The 24,832-nt window shown below is 44.1% G+C and overlaps 1 protein-coding gene across 1 annotated transcript; it reads left to right on the top strand.

Moving 5' to 3' along the window:
- The first annotated feature begins 1,369 nt into the window (after window positions 1-1,369).
- On the top strand, window positions 1,370-24,229 carry LOC110536180 (tricarboxylate transport protein B, mitochondrial). The gene is made up of 9 exons (XM_036936057.1): window positions 1,370-1,691; window positions 12,914-13,021; window positions 17,442-17,541; window positions 21,534-21,672; window positions 22,666-22,750; window positions 23,000-23,104; window positions 23,340-23,455; window positions 23,581-23,654; window positions 23,801-24,229. The coding sequence occupies exons 1-9, from the start codon at window positions 1,580-1,582 to the stop codon at window positions 23,913-23,915; spliced, it is 954 nt and encodes a 317-aa protein (XP_036791952.1). The 5' UTR covers window positions 1,370-1,579; the 3' UTR covers window positions 23,916-24,229.
- Window positions 24,230-24,832: the final 603 nt, after the last annotated feature.

The raw sequence follows: 24,832 nt of genomic DNA, 5'->3' as shown, positions 1-24,832 counted from the left end.
GTCATAAGGCCTACATAACACTGGCACAGACTGTCACAATGGTTCATCTCAGCTTATGACACTGTCCCTCCCGGCTTTTCATGAACTGTTATGTCATTGATATGTTGTGTGGCCCTTATGATGAATAGTTCAAGCAAATTGTATGGAGTAAGTTGACAGTGAAATCTGACTTCCTGCCTTGGGGAGCATGGGTCATTAACAAACGTCTGAGATCAGGTTTGGTGTTGAGTGGTTTTCGCCACTTCAAGGATGTTCTTGCTTCTTTTAGTTCTGACAATGCAATCAATACTATACAATGGACTGTATATCTCCAGACGGTATCTGTTTCTGTTCTATCCAACTGGTCTTTGTCTTGCACTGCAGAAATCCTCTAGCAGCCTAGCTACTCCTATGACATGACAAGTCAGGGGAGTTTGTAAAAGCACATATAGTTCTGTAACCAGGCCAGACTACTCCATGGCAAGTCTTCACTCTACTAGAGCTGTTCCAGGACCAGTCCTGAGGGTCTGTCTGATGAAGGTCTCTGACCCATACGTCAGGCTATGTTTTTAACTTTGGATTTACAATAAATAGTGGAGAGAGTGTTGTGACTTGTGCCCTCAACTTCTGATGCCACAGTCCTGGGGATCACCAGCTGAAGCTGAGGAGCAAAACTGGCCCTGGATCAGTTGAGTTTAAATGTAATGCTGCTGCACTTTGTCCTCATCCTGGCAACCGCTACAGATGGAGAAACTGGCCCTGGATCAGTGGAGTTAAATTGTACTGCTGCACTTTGTCCTCATCCTGGGAACTGCTACTGATGGAGAAACTGCCTTTTTGTACACCTGTTGTACTAGGCCTTCTGTACTGGCTACATCAATGCAAAGCAGCATCTATTCAACTTGATAATCAGAATAGATAAGTGAAAAATTGGTTATGGTAAAAAATAAATGATGTAAGCATAGGTCTTATTTGTAAGTGAAGTTAGGTACAAAAGAAAATGGTTGACGGTTTAAACTTTATTTTGATATGATTTTTCTATTCATAGCAAGACAGATATCTGTATGAATATTGTTGTGGATGCAGTCTTCTCATGGATGTCACTGAGTCACACCACTTGATTGATGGTGTTTTGTGTCTGGAGCGCCTTTGTACCACGGCTCTGTCTTGCTCTGATGGGAGCAGGGTGGAGGAAGGTGCTATTTCAACATTACGCTCTCTACTGGGGTTGATACTTTAATTTACATCGCTGTGTGTTTGTTTTCTGAACTGAGAAATGTATGTTTGATAATGTATTCATTTTTGCGAGTTGACGCGTACAAGGATGTGACGCGCCTAGACTAGAGAGAGAGAGACAGAGCCCCGCCCTTCTCCTGGTGTGGAACGAAAATGCCCCGTCTCTCCTCCCTCCGCCCCAGGGATAGATAGGCTTTCTCCCCGCAACTGCGAGCTGTGTAGTAGCTTACTGGCCACATACAGCGGATGTCTGACATGATATCCATGGTATGCACTGAACGTTATATCAACTAGAAACTAGTTTAAGGAGTTTCGTAGACTTAGTTTATAGCTAGATAGATATTGGTTTAATTATTTCTTGACAATGGAAGGAAACAGTAAATTCACCAGCCTCTTTCACAGACCCAGGTGTCTGGCGGCGGCGGCACCTGGAGGAAAAGCGAAATTAACTCACCCAGGGAAGGCAATTCTAGCAGGTAAGTTTTGTCATCCTTTGTTCAGACGACACCTATTGCCAATAGAGATGACTTAACATTTTTCAGATACACACTAAAGTGACTTTACTGTATAGCGCATCGTCGTGGAGAGAACGCATTAGCCTGTAGAGTAAAGTAACATTGTTTCTGATCATGTCACTTTCACTTGACAGCCAGGGGTTGTTGTAAATGATGTATTGACGGTGTTTCATTGGAAGCCGTGCACGAAGCGAGAGCGTCCATTTGAATAAGTTACAACTGTCATGTGTTGTATTGTGTTCAACAGTTAATTCACAACAAAAGTTGGAATATGCTAGTCTTCGGTGTTATTATTGTCAGTTTAACATGCGCTGTATGTTTGCATTTCAATAAAGAGGCGATTTGCTTAGCTGCCCGTAGAGCGCATGACAAAATAGTGAACTCTTTTTAGACTAGTAGGCTACATGGAACTGTTGAGTTGTAGGCTTTATTATTATTATTAACTTAATATTATTTAGATTCTAATGAATACGATTTCGAATATACTTTAAAATGGATGATTATGAAATGATCTTATGATCTTTTCTGTAACTGACTGTTGTAACACTAGCCTTCTAATACTGTATTGCAAAACAACTGCCTGGTTATGAAAGGACACCACAAAGCCAACACCCCTCATTTCCCCCCCTTAGCGGCAGACAGTAGTTACTCAGGTAGAAGGACTGGGGAATGCTGAAATGTTTACCTGCATATGTTAGGATATACAGATCCTTCATTCATGTTACTGTGCAATTTACCTGTGATGACAAAGAGCATCTGTTGCATCTCCATCTGGTTCAGAGGAATTAACAGGCAGACTCTTAGCAGGCCAAGGCATGTAGTCCCCACTCTGCAGGCCTGTTCTTTTAGGCAGCAGACACAGTCATCTTTCTCGGGTGTATCCTTCTCTAAAATGACATGTTTCTCCTCTGGACTGCCCCCTCCACACAGTGAAATTAAAACGAATAACCCTGAAATTGGACTGGAATGTCTTTTGAAGTAAAACCACCCAAAACCACCACCTCTGTCTCTTAAGAAAGACCGTAACAAGCATTGGAGGAGGATCAAATATAGAAACCCAAGCACTGTGGACTGAGCAGGAGAATGTCTCTAAAATTAGTATTGAGTAGCTCAGACATCTCCCCATTAGTAGTAGTAGGCTAGTAGCCTTCATCTCTGAAACCTCCATTGCTGTGAGGGATACTGGTAGAGCGAGGACTTAAGACATTCTCAAGCACTGAATGAAATAATCTGTTTTCTACTTCTGTCCTTATCCTGCCTGGCTGGCAGGGTCTCTCTCCGTAGCCCCAAACTGCTATGGCCGGATCAGTGCACTGATATTCTATTACTTTGATCTAGTCTAGTGATCACTGCTAGTTACCTTCAACCACATCACACTGGATATATTTAAATGTAGACCATGCTGAAGGAGAGAGATGCTGTCATTCGATAATGCTATTAAGTTCAATTAAGGCTTCAGGAATCTGGGGTTGTGCTTGTACTATACATAAACCATTGATATGCCATTTGGTTTCAGTAGTTTGATTACAAAATTGCCATACACTAGGCCTACGTGTAGAAAGCATGAGATTCACAATAAACATATTCCTCAGTGGCGTGAGTGCATGTATAAAAGGGCAGAATCAGGTCTGTTATAGTGGAGGACTAGGTTGAATAATGCAGTAGTAATATATACAAACTCATACAGACTCTTAGTAATGCTGCAGTATGCAGTTATAACATAGGCTCATATCCCATACATACTCTTCCATAGGATATTACGCATATTGGTTCGTCAAAGTAACCTCAGACTGAACCTGGTTGCATTTGAAACTCATGAACCCCCCCCCCCCACTTTGTGTGTGATTAGAGTGAGGCAGGGCAGGCTGGTGCATTTCGAGGCCTTGAGAGGCCACCGCTCTATTGATTACAGCCTTGACAAGAGACCACAGTGACCCTGACAAACCTTGTACTGTAGTAATGTTGTTCCAGCTGTAAAACCGGCCAGCATGCACAGTTTCATACAGTACTCTTTGGTACTGCAGGTTTGTGCAACATTTTCCTCTGTAGATATCCTTTCACAATCCTAACAACCTGTGGTGCCATATCACACACAGTCTATCCAGACTCTCCTCCTCTCAGCTATTGGTACATTTAAATGAGGCCATCCATCTAGATGTTAGATTGGAGAAACCCGCCTGGCCTCTTCCCTCCCTTCCTATCCTTTTCAACCAGACTAACCAGACAAGCTGGCTGGGAACGCTAACAGCCGATACAGGCATCTTTCTTCTCTCTCTCTGTCAGCCCAACTCTTATTTAACCTGTTTGTGTAGTTGTACACTCCACTCTTTAAAGCCAGTTGATTACTCCTTATCTATAGAATATATTTCTCTCTCTTTCTCTGTTTTTCATCCTGTCTGAATCTATGGGTGCAAATTTAGGGGAAGACCAAGAATATTTAGTTATTTTGATTAATGGCTTGTGTATGTATGTATAGTAGATGAGTGTGTGTTGAAATCACACTGTGGTACCCTAGGAACTGATCTACTCTCAGAGAAGGAGTCGCTATGACTCAGTGAGATAAAAGCAATCAGGTAAAATGCTCTTGTCTATAACTCTGACCTGAGATATTACTCAATCAACAGCCAAGCCAATGCTTTACTATACAGAATCCTCCTGACACCCGGTTTGACAGTTAATAAATCTGACAAGCTCTTCTCTCAGTGCCTAGACATGGAACCACAGCTATATCTGGTTACTTAACCCTGCACTCGGAGTGGTAATGAGTGTGTGTGTATGCGAGAGATTGTGAGTGTGTGCTGCTTGTTAGAGCCCTCTCTCCTTTGCCTGCAGTCTTTTCTCAGTAACTGGCTGAGTTCCAAAGTACATATCCTTGAGAGTATCCTTGTTGGCCCTAGGACCACAGCAAGACATTATCTTTCTGTGCCAATGACATACACCTGGTTGTTTGAACTCAGGGCTGTAGATAAAGACCATAGCCTGTATGCCTCTAGTATGACTCCATGTGTCTGGTGCCATAATGGACCTAGCTTAGCTTGTGAGAAATATTCCACTTTTGGGACTGATTGTAATGCAAGATGGGATGAGAGGATTTTTGTATTTTTATTTAACCTTAATTTAACTAGGCAAGTCAGTTAATAACAAATTATTTACAGAGAGAGAGAGAGAGAGAGAGAGAGAGAGAGAGAGAGAGAGAGAGAGAGAGAGAGAGAGAGAGAGAGAGAGAGAGAGAGAGAGAGAGAGAGAGAGAGAGAGAGAGAGAGAGAGAGAGAGAGAGAGAGAGAGAGAGAGAGAGAGAGAGAGAGAGAGAGAGAGAGAGAGAGAGAGAGAGAGAGAGAGAGAGAGAGAGAGAGAGAGAGAGAGAGAGAGAGAGAGAGTCTTAGATGACATCTGGCGTTGTGAAAGAAACATTGTTTAGTCTTAGCTAATGGTGCTGTTTCACCCTTACAGTAACCCACTGTGTGTGTGGTTGTATTGGTCTCTTGTATCGGCCTGGAGGCACAGGGGGGAAGTTATATGGACAGAACATTGAGAGTAAAGCTTAATGGAAGAAAAATCTTGCATCTCTTACAAACCCAGACAATGGCAATGAGGCACATTTCTACATGAGGGGTGTATGAGCTCTTTATACTCCCTCTCCCGGGCTCAGCAGCCAATGGTGATGGCCGATGTTGAGAGGTGGAGGCTATGATATGAGACAGGATTGGCCTGGGGCTGAGAACTTTAAATGGGTTTCTGGTCCTGATTTTCTTTGTATTTGTGTGTTCCTTTGTAGTAGAGGTTTTTATTGTCATACAATGTGTGTCTATGTGTGTGTGTTGGTTTTGTTTGCGTGTGCATCTGTGCATGTGTGTGAGGTCTGAGAGAGCACTGTATTGCTCTGTGTTTGTAACTTTCTCTCTCTCGCTGTCCTCTCTCTCTCTCTCTCTCGCGCTGTCCTCTCTCTCTCTCTCTCTCTCGCTGTCCTCTCTCTCCCTCTCTCACTCTTGCCGCAGGGCAGCCGGTTAAGTTCTTTGAGTGGCTGTCTCCTCTTAGACTCAGAGGGATTGTCAAAGTGTGCACTCACTCCCTGCTCATTCATACTCTGCGCACTATGCACTATGCACTAGGCAATACACTTTGAATCTATGACTCATGACCCACCCGCGCCTTGAGGGGCAAGACGTCAAGTCATGAAACCCCTGTTGTCCTTTCTGTCAGACACATACACACTCTCTCCCTGCCTCTTTTTTTCCTCTCTCACCTCTCTCTCACCTCTCTCTCTCTCTCTCTCGCTCTCTCCCTGACAGATGTATTCATTGCTGTCTAAGAAAGTGACAATAACATCCCACTCATCCTCATGAGAGACAAACTGTTTACTGTTTTAGGAAAACACAGCAACATTGCCAGAACAACATCAGACTCTGTCCATCCAGTCTGCAGGGAACGGCCTACTGGAGGGTTAGAAGCAGTTCAAAAGATTTTCCATGTAAAATTAATAGACATGTGTAATTAAACATTAGTGTAGGGTTTGGGAGCAGTGTTTTGAACAGGCAAAGCCTAAAAAGGAAGACGATAGATGAATAATTCCTTTCATCTTTCAGATGAGGCAAACAGAAATACTAAGACTGTATTAATACATCGTGTTTGATGTTAAGACCTCTGGCTACGGTCTACATTGGGGTTGAGGAATAGGGACATGTGGCACCATCTTTCTACACTCTCCCCTGTATTCTCATCTCTCTTCACACCAAGTCCCGATAAACATATTTTACATAAATGAGATGAGCCTGGATAACTAAAGGTATAGAGAGGGTTTTCGGGTAATTTGGTGTCCTGGCTTTTGCACATTATAGTGTTCTGGTCCATATATTTATATGATTAAATGTACGAGTTTGCCTGAAAACAACTTGTACTTTAATCTCTCTCACTCTGTTGTTGAAGAACATATTTCATTTTAATGTGACTGGTCTGGATACATAAGAATACATTTAAAGTACAAATGATTTCCCCCCTGTTTAGTATTTTTTGTGTTTTGGTTCTTGCATGTTATGGTCCATAAACTGTGTTCTGGTCCATAAACTGTGGGGTTGCCAGATTTGTTTATGTTTATTGGTTGCCAGGTTGGGTGATTTGAAAGTTTGTTTTCTCAGTGAAAAACTGGAAGTTCTCATCAGGAGCAGATGTGGAAAACACTCATTAGATTTACCTCAACAGCAGGCAGATATCACTTCAGAGGTCTTCTCTTCTCTATCTATCTCCCTCTTTCTTTGCCAACATTGTAAATAAAAATTTGTTCTCAATTGACACGTCTGGATAAATAAATAATAAATAAATGCACTTATTTTCTTCCTCTTTCTCCCTTGATCGCTCTCCATCTGTTGCTATCCCCTTTCTCTCCTAATTTTAATCTAACCCTTTCTCTGTCTCCCTCTCTCCTCTCTCTCTATCTTCCCTCCTCTCTCTCTCTCTCTCTCTCTCTCTATATATATATATATATATATATACAGTGCCTTGCGAAAGTATTCGGCCCCCTTGAACTTTGCGACCTTTTGCCACATTTCAGGCTTCAAACATAAAGATATAAAACTGTATTTTTTTTGTGAAGAATCAACAACAAGTGGGACACAATCATGAAGTGGAACGACATTTATTGGATATTTCAAACTTTTTTAACAAATCAAAAACTGAAAAATTGGGCGTGCAAAATTATTCAGCCCCTTTACTTTCAGTGCAGCAAACTCTCTCCAGAAGTTCAGTGAGGATCTCTGAATGATCCAATGTTGACCTAAATGACTAATGATGATAAATACAATCCACCTCTGTGTAATCAAGTATCCGTATAAATGCACCTGCACTGTGATAGTCTCAGAGGTCCGTTAAAAGCGCAGAGAGCATCATGAAGTACAAGGAACACACCAGGCAGGTCCGAGATACTGTTGTGAAGAAGTTTAAAGCCGGATTTGGATACAAAAAGATTTCCCAAGCTTTAAAGATCCCAAGGAGCACTGTGCAAGCAATAATATTGAAATGGAAGGAGTATCAGACCACTGCAAATCTACCAAGACCTGGCCGTCCCTCTAAACTTTCAGCTCATACAAGGAGCCTGATCAGACTGAAAAGACTGATCAGAGATGCAGCCAAGAGGCCCATGATCACTCTGGATGAACTGCAGAGATATACAGCTGAGGTGGGAGACTCTGTCCATAGGACAACAATCAGTCGTATATTGCACAAATCTGGCCTTTATGAAAGAGTGGCAAGAAGAAAGCCATTTCTTAAAGATATCCATAAAAAATGTAGTTTAAAGTTTGCCACAAGCCACCTGGGAGACACACCAAACATGTGGAAGAAGGTGCTCTGGTCAGATGAAACCAAAATTGAACTTTTTGGCAACAATGCAAAACGTTATGTTTGGCATAAAAGCAACACAGCTCATCACCCTGAACACACCATCCCCACTGTCAAACATGGTGGTGGCAGCATCAGGGTTTGGGCCTGCTTTTCTTCAGCAGGGACAGGGAAGATGGTTAAAGTTGATGGGAAGATGGATGGAGCCAAATACAGGACCATTCTAGAAGAAAACCTGATGGAGTCTGCAAAAGACCTGAGACTGGGACGGAGATTTGTCTTCCAACAAGACAATGATCCAAAACATAAAGCAAAATCTACAATGGAATGGTTCAAAAATAAACATATCCAGGTGTTAGAATGGCCAAGTCAAAGTCCTGACCTGAATCCAATCGAGAATCTGTGGAAAGAACTGAAAACTGCTGTTCACAAATGCTCTCCATCCAACCTCACTGAGCTCGAGCTGTTTTGCAAGGAGGAATGGGAAAAAATGTCAGTCTCTCGATGTGCAAAACTGATAGAGACATACCCCAAGCGACTCACAGCTGTAATCGCAGCAAAAGGTGGTGCTACAAAGTATTAACTTAAGGGGGCTGAATAATTTTGCACACCCAATTTTTCAGTTTTTGATTTGTTAAAAAAGTTTGAAATATCCAATAAATGTCGTTCCACTTCATGATTGTGTCCCACTTGTTGTTGATTCTTCACAAAAAAATACAGTTTTATATCTTTATGTTTGAAGCCTGAAATGTGGCAAAAGGTCGCAAAGTTCAAGGGGGCCGAATACTTTCGCAAGGCACTGTATATATATCTTACCTCTCTCTCTCTGTCTGTATGTCCCTCTCTTTCTATTTCTCTTTCTTTCTTTGCTCTCTCTCTCTCTCTTTCTTTCTGTCTCTCCTCCATGTTTGATCTAATAGTGTGTAATGGTGTGAAAAGTGCCTTTGGGTGGCTTGGCTGGGATATGTGTCTACTGCTGGGCTGCAGCCTATCCACTCAACCAGGTCCACAGTTATACAGTGCCTTTGGAAAGTAGTCATACCCCTTGACTTATTCCAAAGGTTGTTATACTTATGTCAATTAGATATTTCTGTATTTCATTTTCAATAAACATTTCTACAAATATTTTTTCACTTTGTCATTATGGGTATTGTGTGTAGATTTGTGAGATACTTAAACAATATATATCCATTTTAAATTCAGGCTGTAATAAAATGTGTAACAAAATGTGGAAAAAAAGCCAAGGCGTATGAATACTTTCTGAAGGCACTGTACATGCTCTGGACTGATGATCAGCCTCAGTGGTGTGTGTGTGTGTGTGTGTGTGTGTGTGTAATGTTCACATTGTTCCCTTTCTCTTCTCCTTTTTTGCTTTTTTTGTTTTCATTTTGGCCGTGTCATCATTTGCCAAGTGTGCTAGCCTGTAGTCATCAACAATCATGCGATCGCCGAGTTGACTTTTATAACATAGAAACATTTGCTGTAACTCTGTTGTCCTGTATGGTGGATGGGTTATATTAAGGGTAAGGGTGGACAGGGTTGGGTAGGGCTCTATTTAGGAGTGTTATTTATATGAGGTGATACACTCCTTCACTGTTACCTTGTGTTTAATACACTCCTTCACTGTTACCTTGTGTTTAATACACTCCTTCACTGTTACCTTGTGTTTAATACACTCCTTCACTGTTACCTTGTGTTTAATACACTCCTTCACTGTTACCTTGTGTTTAATACACTCCTTCACTGTTACCTTGTGTTTAATACACTCCTTCACTGTTACCTTGTGTTTAATACACTCCTTCACTGTCACCTTGTGTTTAATACACTCCTTCACTGTTACCTTGTGTTTAATACACTCCTTCACTGTTACCTTGTGTTTAATACACTCCTGCAAATAAACTCACTAGTTCCTCTATCAAAATGTACTGATGAAAATAGCTGGTGCTGGTGTAACTGAGTCAGGTTTGTAGGCCTCCTTGCTCGCACACGCTTATTCAGTTCTGCCCACAGATTTTCTATATGATTGAGGTCAGGGCTTTGTGATGGCCACTCCAATACCTTGACTTTGTTGTCCTTAAACTATTTTGCCACAACTTTGGAAGTATGCTTGGGGTCATTGTCCATTTGGAAGACCCTTTTGCGACCAAGCTTTAACTTCCTGACTGATGTCTTTCTTCAATATATCCACATAATTGTCCTGCCTCATGATGCCATCTATTTTGTGAAGTGCAGCAGTTGCTCCTGCAGCAAAGCACCCTCACAATATGATGCTGCCACCCCGTGCTTCACGGTTGGGGATGGTGTTCTTCAGCTTGCAAGCCTCCCCCTTTTTCCTCCAAACATAACGATGATCATTATGGCCAAACAGTTCTATTTCTGTTTCATCAGATCAGAGGACATTTCTCCAAAAAGCACCACCTTTGTTCCAATGTGCAGTTGCAAACCGTAGTCTGGCTTTTTTATGGCGGTTTTTGAGCAATGGCTTCTTCCTTGCTGAGAGGCCTTTCAGGTTGTGTCGATTTAGGACTCGTTTTACTGTGGATATAGATACCTTTGTACCTGTTTCCTCCAGCATCTTCACAAGGTCCTTTGCTGTTGTTCTGGGATTTATTTGCACTTTTCGCACCAAAGTACGTTCATCTCTAGGAGACAGAACGCGTCTCCTTCCTGAGCGGTATGATGGCTGCGTGGTCCCATGGTGTTTATACTTGCGTACTATTGTTTGTACAGATGAACATGGTACCTTCAGGCATTTGGAAATTGCTCAAAATGATGAACCAGACTTGTGGTCTACAATTTGGCTGATTTCTTTTGATTTTCCCATGATGTCAAGCAAAGAGGCACTGAGTTTGAAATACAATCACAGATACACCTCCAATTGACTCAAATGCTGTCAATTAGCCAATCAGAAGCTTCTAAAGCCATGACATCATTTTCTGGAATTTTCCAAGCTGTTTAAAGGCACAGTCACCTTAGTGTATGTAAACTTCTGACCCACTGGAATTGTGATACAGTGAATTATATGTGAAATAATCTGTCTGTGAACAATTGTTTTTTAAAATTACTTGTGTCAGGCACAAAGTAGATGTCCCAACTAATGTGCAAAAACTATAGTTTGTTAACAAGAAATTATTGGAGTGCTTGAAAAATGAGTTTTAATGACTCCAACCTAAGTGTATGTACACTTCCGACTTCAACTGTATATCCTAGTAGTCTGATTGGTTTACATGCTGTGCATGCTCTGTATTTGACAGCCCCTCTGTCTGTCCCTGCAGAGCCTCTATCCCAGTGACTGCTGGGTAGGAAATGGTAAACTGGTTTCTAGGTACATCAATTCCCACTAATAACAAGTGTCAGTGTCATTTGAAAACACATTGATTTTGTGAACTGACACAGAAAGGTAGGGAGAGAGCACAGCCTAGGGAAGAGGTATAGAGAGAGAGAGAGCACGGCCTAGGGAAGAGGTATAGAGAGAGGGAGAGCACGGCCTAGGGAAGAGGTATAGAGAGAGAGAGAGCACGGCCTAGGGAAGAGGTATAGAGAGAGAGAGCACGGCCTAGGGAAGAGGTATAGAGAGAGAGAGAGCACGGCCTAGGGAAGAGGTATAGAGAGAGAGAGCACGGCCTAGGGAAGAGGTATAGAGAGAGAGAGAGAGAGAGGGGGCCTCTGGGATTACTGTGTGTGTGTGTGTGGGGGGGGGGGGGGGGGGGGGGAGAGAGAGAGGGCCTCTGTGATTACAATGTGAGTGTGTGTGTGTGTGAGAGGGAGAGAGAGGGCCTCTGGGATTACAATGTGTGTGTGAGAGGGAGAGAGAGAGAGAGTGGGAGAGGACCTCTGGGATTACTGTGTGTGTGTGTGTGTGTGTGTGTGTGTGTGTGTGAGTGAGAGAGAGAGGGCCTCTGGGATTACAATGTGAGAGGGAGAGAGAGAGGGAGAGGGCCTCTGGGATTACAATGTGAGTGTGTGTGAGAGGGAGAGAGAGAGGGAGAGGGCCTCTGGGATTACAATGCGAGTGTGTGTGAGAGAGGGAGAGGGCCTCTGGGATTACAATGTGAGTGTGTGTGTGTGAGAGGGAGAGAGAGAGAGGGCCTCTGGGATTAGAATGTGAGTGTGTGTGTGTGTGTGAGAGGGAGAGAGAGAGGGCCTCTGGGATTAGGATGTGAGTGTGTGAGAGAGGGAGAGAGAGAGGGGGGGGGGGGTTGTGTGTGTTATTGAGCTAATGGAGGGTCTTGGGCTGTGTAAGGGAGCCCCTCCCTCTGGGCAGAGCAGATAATTTAATTAATGTCAGCTTCCTCATCCTCCCTCCCTCCCTCCCTCCCTCCCTCCCTGCCTCTCTCTCATCCTCCCTTCTACACGTTCATACATAGAGAAAATGGCCGCATCTCCCCATAACATTTCTCTCACACTCTCTGAGCTTTTAAGGTTTATGGATAACAGCTATTCGTAGGTTTATTGTTATTTATCTTGATATAATGACTTTACCCAAAGTGAAGCCTGCTTCAGCCAGCCTGTCATTGTGTACTTTATTAAAAGCAGAAGCAGTCTGGTACCAAGGCTAGCTACCTGAAGATTCACAAAATATATCTTCTGCTTGATAAGCTTCATCTGACCATTGCTCATTGTTCAGCCCAGTTCGAAGGAATTCACCAAACTGTAATGACAGTAAGCACATATGGTTCTGAATACATTTACAACGTTTGGTTCATCCCTGAATCCTTAGCAGTGCCAGGTTGACAGTAACTAAATTAGGCTATGTATTCTACAGGTGATATAGCTTTATCTGACCTCTGCTCTCTGTGTTTTCTACAGGTGGTATAGCTTTATCTGACCTCTGCTCTCTGTGTTTTCTACAGGTGGTATAGCAGGGGGTATAGAAATCTGTATCACCTTCCCTACAGAGTATGTGAAGACTCAGCTACAACTGGACGAGAAGGCCAACCCTCCCAAATACAGGGGCATCGGTGAGTTTCTGACTGTATGGTTGTGTGTTTGTGTATGTGTGTGTCCTCCCATCCTACAACACACAACACATACAGTTTTGGTCAAAAGTTTTGAGAATGACACAAATATTAATTTTCACAAAGTCTGCTGCCTCAGTGTCTTTAGATATTTTTGTCAGATGTTACTATGGAATACTGAAGTATAATTATAAACATTTCATAAGTGTCAAAGGCTTTTATTGACAATTACATGAAGTTGATGCAAAGAGTCAATATTTGCAGTGTTGACCCTTCTTTTTCAAGACCTCTGCAATCCGCCCTGGCATGCTGTCAATTAACTTCTGGGCCACATCCTGACTGATGGCAGCCCATTCTTGCATAATCAATGCTTGGAGTTTGTCAGAATTTGTGGGGTTTTGTTTGTCCACCCGCCTCTTGAGGATTGACCACAAGTTCTCAATGGGATTAAGGTCTGGGGAGTTTCCTGGCCATTGACCCAAAATATCGATGTTTTGTTCCCCGAGTCACTTAGTTATCACTTTTGCCTTATGGCAAGGTGCTCCATCATGCTGGAAAAGGCATTGTTCGTCACCAAACTGTTCCTGGATGGTTGGGAGAAGTTGCTCTCGGAGGATGTGTTGGTACCATTCTTTATTCATGGCTGTGTTCTTATGCAAAATTGTGAGTGAGCCCACTGCCTTGGCTGAGAAGCAACCCCAAACATTAATGGTCTCAGGATGCTTTACTGTTGGCATGACACAGGACTGATGGTAGCGCACACCTTGTCTTCTCCGGACAAGCTTTTTTCCGGATGCCCCAAACAATCGGAAAGAGGATTCATCAGAGAAAATGACTTTACCCCAGTCCTCAGCAGTCCAATCACTGTACCTTTGCAGAATATCAGTCTGTCCCTGATGTTTTTCCTGGAGAGAAGTGGCTTCTTTGCTGCCCTTCTTGACACCAGGCCATCCTCCAAAAGTCTTTGCCTCACTGTGCGTGCAGATGAACTCACACCTGCCTGCTGCCATTCCTGAGCAAGCTCTGTACTGCTGGTGCCCCGATCCCGCAGCTGAATCAACTTTAGGAGACGGTCCTGGCACATGCTGGACTTTCTTGGGCACCATGAAGCCTTCTTCACAACAATTGAACTGATCTCCTTGAAGTTCTTGATGATCATATAAATGGTTGATTTAGGTGCAATCATACTGGCAGCAAAATCCTTGCCTGTGAAGCCCTTTATGTGCAAAGCAATGATGACAGCACGTTTTTAACCATGGTTGACAGAGGAAGAACAATGATTCCAAGCACCACCCTCCTTTTGAAGCTTCCAGTCTGTTATTTGAACTCAATCAGCATGACAGAGTGTTCCCCAGCCTTGTCCTCGTCAACACTCACACCTGTGTTAACGAGAGAATCACTGACATGATGTCAGCTGGTCCTTTTGTGGCAGGGCTGAAATGCAGTGGAAATGTTTTTTTGGGATTCAGTTCATTTGCATGGCAAAGAGGGACTTTGCAATTAACTGCAATTCATCTGATCACTCTTCATAACATTCTGGAGTATATGCAAATTGCCATCATACAAACTGAGGCAGAAGACTTTGTGAAAATTTATGTTTGTGTCATTCTCAAAACTTTTGGCCAAGACTGTACAGTGCATTCGGAAAGTATTCAGCCCCCTTGACTTTTTCCACATTTGTTACACGTTACAGTCTTATTCTAAAATGGATGAAACCTGTTTTTTTTGTGTGTGTGTTCTTCATCAATCGACACACAATACCCCATAATGACAAAGTGAAACAGGTTTTTAGAATTTTTTTGTAAATGTATTAAAAATAAAAACAGATACCTTATTTACACAAGTATTCAGACCCTTTGCTATGAAACCCAAAGTTAAGCTCAGGTGCATCCTGTTTCCATTGTCATCCTTCAGATGTTTCTACAACTTGATTGGAGTCCACCTGTCGGAAATTCAATTGATTGGACATGATTTGGAAAGACACTACCCTTGTCTATATAAGGTCCCACAGTTGACAGTGCATTTCAGAGCAAAAAACAAGCTATGAGGTCGAAGGAATTCTCCGTAGAGCTCCGAGACAGGATTGTGTCGAGGCACAGATCTGGGGAAGGGTACCAAAACATTTCTGCAGCATTGAAGGTCCCCAAGAATACAGTGGCCTCCATCATTCTTAAATGGAAGAAGTTTGGAACCACCGAGACTCTTCCTAGACCTGGCCGCCTGGCCAAACTGAGCAATTGGGGGAGAAGGACCTTGGTCAAGGAGGTGACCAAGAACCCGATGGTCACTCTGACAGAGCTCCAGAGTTCCACTGTGGAGATGGGAGAATCTTCTAGAAGGACAACCATCTCTGCAGCACTCCACCAATCAGGCCTTTATGGTGGAGTGGCAAGACGAAAGCCACTCCTCAGTAAAAGGCACATGACAGCCCGCTTGGATTTTGCCAAAAGGCACATAAAGACTCTCAAACCATGAGAAACAAGATTTTCTGGTCTGATGGAACCAAGAAGGAACTCTTTGTTCTGAATGCCAAGCGTCACATCTGGAAGAAACCTGGCACCATCCCTACGGTGAAGCATGGTGGTGGCAGCATCATGCTGTGTGGATGCAGGAGTCTTATGGCTTGGGGCTAGAAGCTATTCAGAAGCCTCTTGGACCTTGACTTGGCGGTCCGGTACCGCTTGCCATGCGGTGACAGAGAGAACAGTCCATCATTTTTAGGGCCTTCCTCTGACACCGCCTGGTATAGAGGTCCTGGATGACAGGAAGCTTGGCCCCAGTGATATACTGGGCCGTTCGTACTACCCTCTGTAGCGTCTTGCGGTCAGAGACCGAGCAGTTGCCATGCCAGGCAGTGGTGCAACCAATGCTCTCGATGGTGTGAGAGGATCTGAGGACCCATGCCAAATCTTTTCAGTCTCCTGAGGGGGAATAGGTTTTGTCGTGCCCTATTTACAACTGTCTTGGTGTGCTTGGACCATGTTAGTTTGTTGGTGATGTGAACACCAAGGAACTTGAAGCTCTCAAACTGCTCCACTACAGCCCCGTCGATGAAAATGGGGGCGTGCTCAGCTTCATTCTCATAATGAAGTCACAGGCTTCATTAGGAAATGTGTTGATGATGTTGTACCCACAATAACAGTATGGACATACCCCAACTAAAAACCCTGGATGAACAGAGATATCTGTGCCATGCTGAGAGCCCGTATTGCAGCATTCTATGTCAGAAGAACAAACCCTGATGTCTCGTATCTGCTTGTGTAGACTCTCGCTGCTCCGGATGACAAGATGCTCTCACTCTCCAAGGCTGACGTAAGGAAAACTCTCGTGAATACTCACAAAGCCGCAGGCCTTGGCCGTGTCCTCAGAGTGTGTGCTGACCAGCTGGCTGTAACACATCTGGACAAGAGGAACACCGATGTGAGAATTCTGTTCATTGACTACAGTTCAGGATTCAACACAATTGTTCCCTTCAAGCTCGATACCAAACTCAGAGCCATGGGTCTGGACACCACCCTCTGCAACTGGATCCTGGACTTCCTGACTGGCAGACCACCGGCTGTGAGGATTGGCAACAACACCTCCTCCACACTGATTCTTAACACAGGGCCTCCCAGGGGTGTGTCCTCAGCCCTGTTCACCCACAACTGCGTGGCTCCATCATCAAGTTTGCTGACGACACCACGGTTGTAGATGTAACAGTATAACTTTAATCCGTCCCCTCGCCCCAACCTGGGCTCGAACCTGGGACCCTCTGCACACATCAACAGTCACCCTCGAAGCATCGTTCCCCATCGCTCCACAAAAGCCCCTCTGCAAGGGGAACCACTACTTCAAGGTCTCAGAGCAAGTGACGTCACAGATTGAAATGCTATTAGCACGCACCACCGCTAACTAGCTAGCCATTTCACATCCGTTACATAGGTCTCTAACTAACATCGACGAGTCAGCCTAACCCTAACCCTCAAAAGATACAAGGTCGTCATTGTGTTTACCAAACCAATCAACCTTCATCTCTCTTGCGCGTGCTTTCTCTCTCTCTTTCTCTCTGGCCCTCTCAGGATCTAATGATCAAATTACCCATCATCCTCAGGTGCATTAGTGATTCTGGCAGGCTGTCACTGTGCTTGTTTGTATGACTGTAAACAGACAGACAGACACACACACACACACACACACACACACACACACACACACACACACACACACACACACACACACACACACACACACACAGTGTCAGTCTGGTTTCTCTTGGCTGGAGCTCTGAGGATCTGAGACCATCTTAATGAGGCCTGCAGACAGATGTCGCTGTCTCATACTAGCTAGTGTGTGTGAATATTAATATGTGATTAATGCTCACTGTGTGTCTATAGCTGGTTGTATGTTAATTTTAGGTTGTGTGTTAATTGTGTGTGTGTAGGTGATTGTGTGAAGCAGACAGTACAGGGTCATGGGGTGAGGGGACTGTATAGAGGACTCAGCTCACTGCTCTACGGATCCATACCCAAATCAGCTGTCAGGTATGTAGAAGGCACCTAACCCCACACAAACACATGCACACTCACTCACATACCCACAATGCATAGCTCAAATGTCACACTGGTCTCTGTAGTGTGGCTTCTGAGACCGAGGCATTTATCATCTTTCTCTGTAGTGTGGCTTAAGGAACGTCTGAGACCGGGGCATTTATCATCTTTCTCTGTAGTGTGGCTTAAGGAACGTCTGAGACTGGGGCATTTATCATCTTTCTCTGTAGTGTGGCTTAAGGAACGTCTGAGACCGGGGCATTTATCATCTTTCTCTGTAGTGTATCTTAAGGAACGTCTGAGACCGGGGCATTTATCATCTTTCTCTGTAGTGTGGCTTAAGGAACGTCTGAGACCGGGGCATTTATCATCTTTCTCTGTAGTGTGGCTTAAGGAACGTCTGAGACTGGGGCATTTATCATCTTTCTCTGTAGTGTGGCTTAAGGAACGTCTGAGACCGGGGCATTTATCATCTTTCTCTGTAGTGTGGCTTAAGGAACGTCTGAGACCGGGGCATTTATCATCTTTCTCTGTAGTGTGGCTTAAGGAACGTCTGAGACCGGGGCATTTATCATCTTTCTCTGTAGTGTGGCTTAAGGAACGTCTGAGACCGGGGCATTTATCATCTTTCTCTGTAGTGTATCTTAAGGAACGTCTGAGACCGGGACATTTATCATCTTTCTCTGTAGTGTATCTTAAGGAACGTCTGAGACCGGGACATTTATCATCTTTCTCTGTAGTGTATCTTAAGGAACGTCTGAGACCGGGGCATTTATCATCTTTCTCTGTAGTGTGGCTTAAGGAACGTCTGAGACTGGGGCATTTATCATCTTTCTCTGTAGTGTGGCTTAAGGAACGTCTGAGACTGGGGCATTTATCATCTTTCTCTGTAGTGTGGCTTAAGGAACGTCTGAGACCGGGGCATTTATCATCTTTCTCTGTAGTGTGGCTTAAGGAACGTCTGAGACCGGGGCATTTATCATCTTTCTCTGTAGTGTGGCTTAAGGAACATCTGAGACCGGGGCATTTATCATCTTTCTCTGTGTCTTAAAGGGCAGAGCCTGTCTGTAGACTGGACAGAGCTGCCACTCAGTGTCTCAGTGGAGATACAGAGAGGAAAACCTGTGTGTGTGTGTGTGTGTGTCTTAAAGGGCAGAGCCTGTCTGTAGACCGGACAGAGCTGCCACTCAGTCTCTCAGTGGAGATACAGAGAGGAAAACCTGTGGGTGTGTGTGTGTGTGGGGGGGGGGGGGGGGGCAGATAGAGGCCATGGGCTTTAATGTAGAGAGACTGATCTTTTTAATCCACCCACCTAACTCCACCTGCCTCCCCTCCTCATCCTCTTTCCCGTCCTTTCATCCCCATACACCCCCCACCCCGTTCTCCATGTACCTGCCTCCTCTCTCCTACCCTCCATCTCTTGGCAAAGAGCGACTGACCTTGCAGATAGAGCCCTGATGGGGTTTAATGTAGAGAGACTGACCTTGCAGATAGAGCCCTGATGGGGTTTAATGTAGAGAGACTGACCTTGCAGATAGAGCCCTGATGGGGTTTAATGTAGAGAGACTGACCTTGCAGACAGAGCCCTGATGGGGTTTAATGTAGAGAGACTGACCTTGCAGATAGAGCCCTGATGGGGTTTAATGTAGAGAGACTGACCTTGCAGATAGAGCCCTGATGGGGTTTAATGTAGAGAGACTGACCTTGCAGATAGAGCCCTGATGGGGTTTAATGTAGAGAGACTGACCTTGCAGATAGAGCCCTGATGGGGTTTAATGTAGAGCGACTGACCTTGCAGATAGAGCCCTGATTGGGTTTAATGTAGAGAGACTGACCTTGCAGATAGAGCCCTGATGGGGTTTAATGTAGAGAGACTGACCTTGCAGATAGAGCCCTGATGGGGTTTAGGAGACTCTTCATGGTCTCTGTGACAACCAAAGTGCCTCTGACTTATCCTGGACTATGGATGAAGGCCCAGCTGTCATCCGTCATGTTGTAACAATACACTTTTTTCTCTTCTGTTTGAATTGGCTAAAGAGAGGAGGTAGTTATTGTCCATTTAGACATTTTAATGTGCTAATCTAAAGTGTAGTTCAAAAAAGTATTTTGCCACTTCCTTGTAGTCCAAGTAAGGTGGATGAGAAAGAGAGAGACCGAGAGAGAGACCGAGAGAGAGACCAAGAGAGAGACCAAGAGAGAGACCAAGAGAGAGGGAGAGAAATAGAAAGAGAGAGACCAAGAGAGAGGGAGATAAATAGAAAGAGACCAAGCGAGAGGGAGAGAGTAAGAGAAAGAGAGAGACCAAGAGAGAGGGAGAGAAATAGAAAGAGAGAGAGAAATGAGAGACACCTGTTTTGAAACTCCTTTCACGGTATAGAGGTATCATTGCCTTCTGTTTGCCAGTCAGAGTGTGTGTGTTCCTGCACGGCAGAGAGAGTATGTGAGTCATGAAGCGGCTGTCACTCAAACAAACAAACACGAGTCTTGAATAGAGACAGATAAACATATGCTGAATTTGAAAGAACAAAGAAATATGAGGTAAAAAAAGAGAAAGAAAGATAGTGAGAGCAAAATGAGGGGTAGAGGGAGAAGAGATGAGGAAATAGAACAGCAAAACAAACCCAGAGATAGAGACAGATCATCAATGTCTGAGACAGACATGAAGACATCGCTCAGACCAGACACTCTCGGGTGAGGGGGCAGAGGCACAAGAACTCTAGCCTTGTGAAACCAACCTGATCTTGCAGTAGTTCACATTCTGTGAGTGTACTGCTTTAATAGTAGTTCACATTCTGTGAGTGTACTGCTTTAATAGGCTACATGAAAACATACTGTTAATCAACACTAAGTGGCAAAGTGTTTTTCTTCCCCCTCTCCTCCTCCTCCCCCTCTCCTCCTCCTCCCCCTCTCCTCCTCCTCCCCCTCTCCTCCTATCTTCCACCATGTTCAGTTTGTCCCTGCTATCACCACAATCCAATTCCTGCTATAAATAATCTTCCCAGTGAAGGACTCTATGGAACAGCATCTCCTAACTGATTACACACACACACGCACACACACACACACACACACACACACACACACACACACACACACACACACACACACACACACACACACACACACACACACACACACACACACACACACACACACACACACACACACACACACACACACACACACACACACACACGCACGCACGCACTTGCTTCCTGAGGTGAAACGGAACTCTCAGCTCACTTCCATGGTTGCAGTTGCTGGGCATCCGTTGCTTGCTGAGGCTTTATTGCTACATTTTTTAACATGGAAGCGCCTTGTGCTGGGTTGTAAAAAATTGAGTTCACTAGCAGTTTGTTTCACTTCACCTGGGCATCGAAGGAAGTAATTTGCCTCTTGCCTTGAAGTGTATCTGTGTATCCACTTCCATAGGACTGAGGCAAGACTTCTACTGTGATTACTAAGCACTTCTTTACTATGAGTTCAGAGAGGAAACTGGTGTGAAATTCTGCTCATCGGTAGTTTAACTGATTAAACCCAAAATGGCTTCCTCTAAGGTGTCCAGTGGGGTTAGAACTCTTTGAAGACTTTTCATTGTTTCTGTAGCTCATCCAGAGATATCAGTAACTCTGACCTTCCTCATCTTCACAGTTATACAGTATCAGTTTCTGTGTTTTACTGTCACCAAGGTAACAAGCTCAGCCACTCAGCTGAAGAGGACGCAGGCTAGAGGGAGATTCTAATGAGATTCTAATATGATTCTAAAACATTTTAGATGTAGGTTCTAGTCTGATATTCTTAGAGATAGACTAATGTTAAACTCCTCTTCCTGATATCACTGTACCACACTCAAACCTGAGCAGCAGCTCTGCTTGTTATTGATGACTCTAACTCAGAAGAACTACATTGATTGAACTGGTTAAACTGACTGGAATGGACTCTCTCTCTTTTTTTTCTCTCTCCTCCCCTCTCCTCCCCTCCCTCAGGTTTGGTGTGTTTGAGTATCTCAGTAACCATGCCCGTGACGAGGCAGGGAAGTTGAACAGCACCAGGGGTCTGCTATGTGGGCTGGGGGCTGGAGTCATGGAGGCTGTATTCATAGTCTGCCCCATGGAGACTGTCAAGGTGCGTCTGAGACAGAGCATCTATCTACCCCCCTCTCATCTTTCTGTCTCTCTCTCCCCTTCCTCTCCTCTATACCCCTCTCCCTGTCTTCCTCCCCTTCCTGTCGCTCTCCTCCTCCTCCTCTCCTCTTCCTGTATCTCTCCCCTATACCCCTCTCTCCTCTTCCTATCGCTCTCCTCCTCCTCGTCTCTCTCCCCTTCCCCTCCTCTTCCTATCGCTCTCCTCTCCTCTTCCTATCGCTCTCCTCCTCCTGTCTCTCTCCTCCTCCCTTTTCCTGTATCTCTTTCTCTCCTCCATGCCCACCTCTCACTCCCCCTCTCCTCTTTCTTGTCTTTATCTTCCACTCCTCTCCTCTCAGATTAAGTGTCACTGATATCCCCTACCCACTGATCTGAGGTCAGATTGGCTGTTCAGCTGATGATAATAATATTTAATAATCATTTGGTGGGTGCTTATATTTTTCCTATTTCACACATGTGAATTGGAGATATGTTTTTTTTTTTTTGCATATCCCACTCTCCCTGAGACACCCTCAGAGATTGAGGTCACGGCCAGGGTTTGGCATTATCAGCGGCGACCCTGGAGAAATTTGAGTTAAGTGCCTTGCTCAAGGGCACATCGACATATTTTCACCTTGTCAGCTTGGGGATATGAACTAGCGACCCATGGTTACTGGCCCAACACTCTAACCGCTAGGCTATCTGTTTTAGATGGAGATGGGTAGAAAGAGCTGATCCCAAATCAGTTTCTAGATTTGTTAACTGTCTAATCCAACAGCTGTGTGAGGGTGAGTTGAGAGTGTACTCTGATATTCTCTGAAGTAAAGCCCAAGGCTGTCTTGTCTGCTCTCAGTGCTCTGAGAAACTGATAATAAAATAATAAGGAACATTGGGAAAAAGTGATAATTCTATTTTCTTGGAGCAGGCTTGGGATTGTTAATAAAAGTGTGTGTGTGTGTGTGGCGATCACACTGTCCCTGTGTTCTTTCTCAAGGTTAAGTTCATCCATGACCAGTCTTCAGCCAACCCCAAATACAGAGGCTTCTACCATGGAGTCAGGGAGATCATCAGAACCCAAGGTAAGAAAGGTGTAGGGGGAGGTTACCCATAGACACTGATCTAAGGTCACTTTTGCATTTCTCCATGGTAAGGTTAGGGTTTAGGGAGGGTAGTCTTTGTCCTACCACCCTAAACTGGAGCCGTCAACAAAGGCCTTACATGTGGATTCACACTGACATCCACTGTTTAAAGAGGGTAATGCATATGCTGCTACTACATCCAGTGATGCTAACTGCTGCTAAGTGCTGCTGTCTGCTTTTGTCCCCAAGGTTTTAGGGGGACCTACCAAGGCCTGACAGCCACCGTTCTGAAGCAGGGCTCCAACCAAGCCATCCGATTCTACGTCATGACCTCCCTCAGGAACTGGTACAAAGGTATGAGACTTCAAAGTTGTGTGGCAGATGATATCCCGTTCCCTATATAGGGCTTTGGTCAGAAGCACCCTGAGCCATCATCATCAGGAAGCTTGAGTACAGGTCTACACCACACAGAAAATGCTGACCTCTAGTGGTCAATTGGAAAAAGGTACTCTCTTTGACAAGCGTCAAAAGAGAGTATGTCTCTTGGGTGAGTGTTAAACAGCATTCTGTCTGTGTCTCCTTTTCCCAGGGGATAACCCCAATAAGGCTGTTAACCCCGTGGTGACGGGAACATTTGGAGCCATTGCAGGAGCAGCCAGTGTGTTCGGGAACACCCCACTGGATGTCATCAAGACCAGGATGCAGGTACAGCATAGGGTAGCATCTACAGGCACTTGTTTAGATCTGAAAGGATTGAATGTGTTAATAATATATGTATGACTTAACTCTACCTCTGTCTAAGGGAATAAGCCTGTTTTTTTCTTTCTAAGGGTCTGGAGGCTCATAAGTATAAGAGTACACTGGACTGTGCCGTCAAGATCATGAGACACGAGGGTGTACGAGCGTAAGTGCACCACTATACTCTTCTATACAATCACACTTTATTCATGACACCCTTCAGGAGCATAAGGATTCTTGAGGTTCTACTCCAGAGATCATGTGTTCTATATGCAGTTCTATGTTCTACTCTCCTTGTTCTATGTTCTCTAGGTTTTATAAGGGGACGGTTCCTCGGCTGGGCCGTGTGTGTCTGGATGTGGCCATCGTCTTCATCATCTATGAGGAGGTGGTCAAGGTTCTCAACACGGTCTGGAAGACGGAGTGAGGGGGAATGAGCCTCTGACCTCTCTGGGCCAGACAGGACCGGACAAATGAGCCTACTACCACTCTGTAGTGGGTGCCCTGTCATTCTGAGTTAAAGCATAGTGGTTCTGCCTTGGCCTGAGGGTCTAGCTACAGTAACAGTTACAGTAACAGCTACAGTAACAGTTACAGTAACAGTAACAGTAACAGTTACAGTAACAGTTACAGTAACAGTTACAGTAACAGTTACAGTAACAGCTACAGTAACAGTTACAGTAACAGCTACAGTAACAGTTACAGTAACAGTAACAGCTACAGTAACAGTTACAGTTACAGTAACATTTACAGTAACAGTTACAGTAACAGTTACAGTAACAGTTACAGTAACAGTAACAGCTACAGTTACAGTAACAGTAACAGCTACAGTAACAGTTACAGTAACAGCTACAGTAACAGTTACAGTAACAGCTACAGTAACAGCTACAGTAACAGTTACAGTAACAGTTACAGTAACAGCTACAGTAACAGTTACAGTAACAGCTACATGAGTTGAAACTTATACCACCCAATGAAAAAGGTTTTCCTTTTGATCATTTATGACCAAGCCTTTAATGCAATTATTTTAAGTGTGATACGACATATTTTTATAATACTTATGATTAGAATAATACATGTTTAATTGCAGAGTTTGTTTTACTCTGTTCCAGATGCCAAGCCCTCCAGTAGCAAGCTGCTAAATTGTGACAAACCTAATTATTGTTACAGTTCTACTGTAACACAACTCACCCTTTTGGGCTGGCTAACAGCGTTTTCCTCAAGTGAGAAGTATGCATAGAGTAATATATTCTGACCAAGAGAAGAGAAAAATGTAAATAATATACTGATTCATAATATATTGATCAGAGTCTTTATCGATGTATTTATTGAACGTTGAATGTT

The sequence above is a fragment of the Oncorhynchus mykiss genome, chromosome 11 (assembly GCF_013265735.2).
Source record: "Oncorhynchus mykiss isolate Arlee chromosome 11, USDA_OmykA_1.1, whole genome shotgun sequence".
Taxonomy (NCBI): domain Eukaryota; kingdom Metazoa; phylum Chordata; class Actinopteri; order Salmoniformes; family Salmonidae; genus Oncorhynchus; species Oncorhynchus mykiss.
The sequence above is the reverse complement of the archived record's forward strand: the minus strand, read 5'-3'. Positions and strand labels throughout refer to the sequence as shown.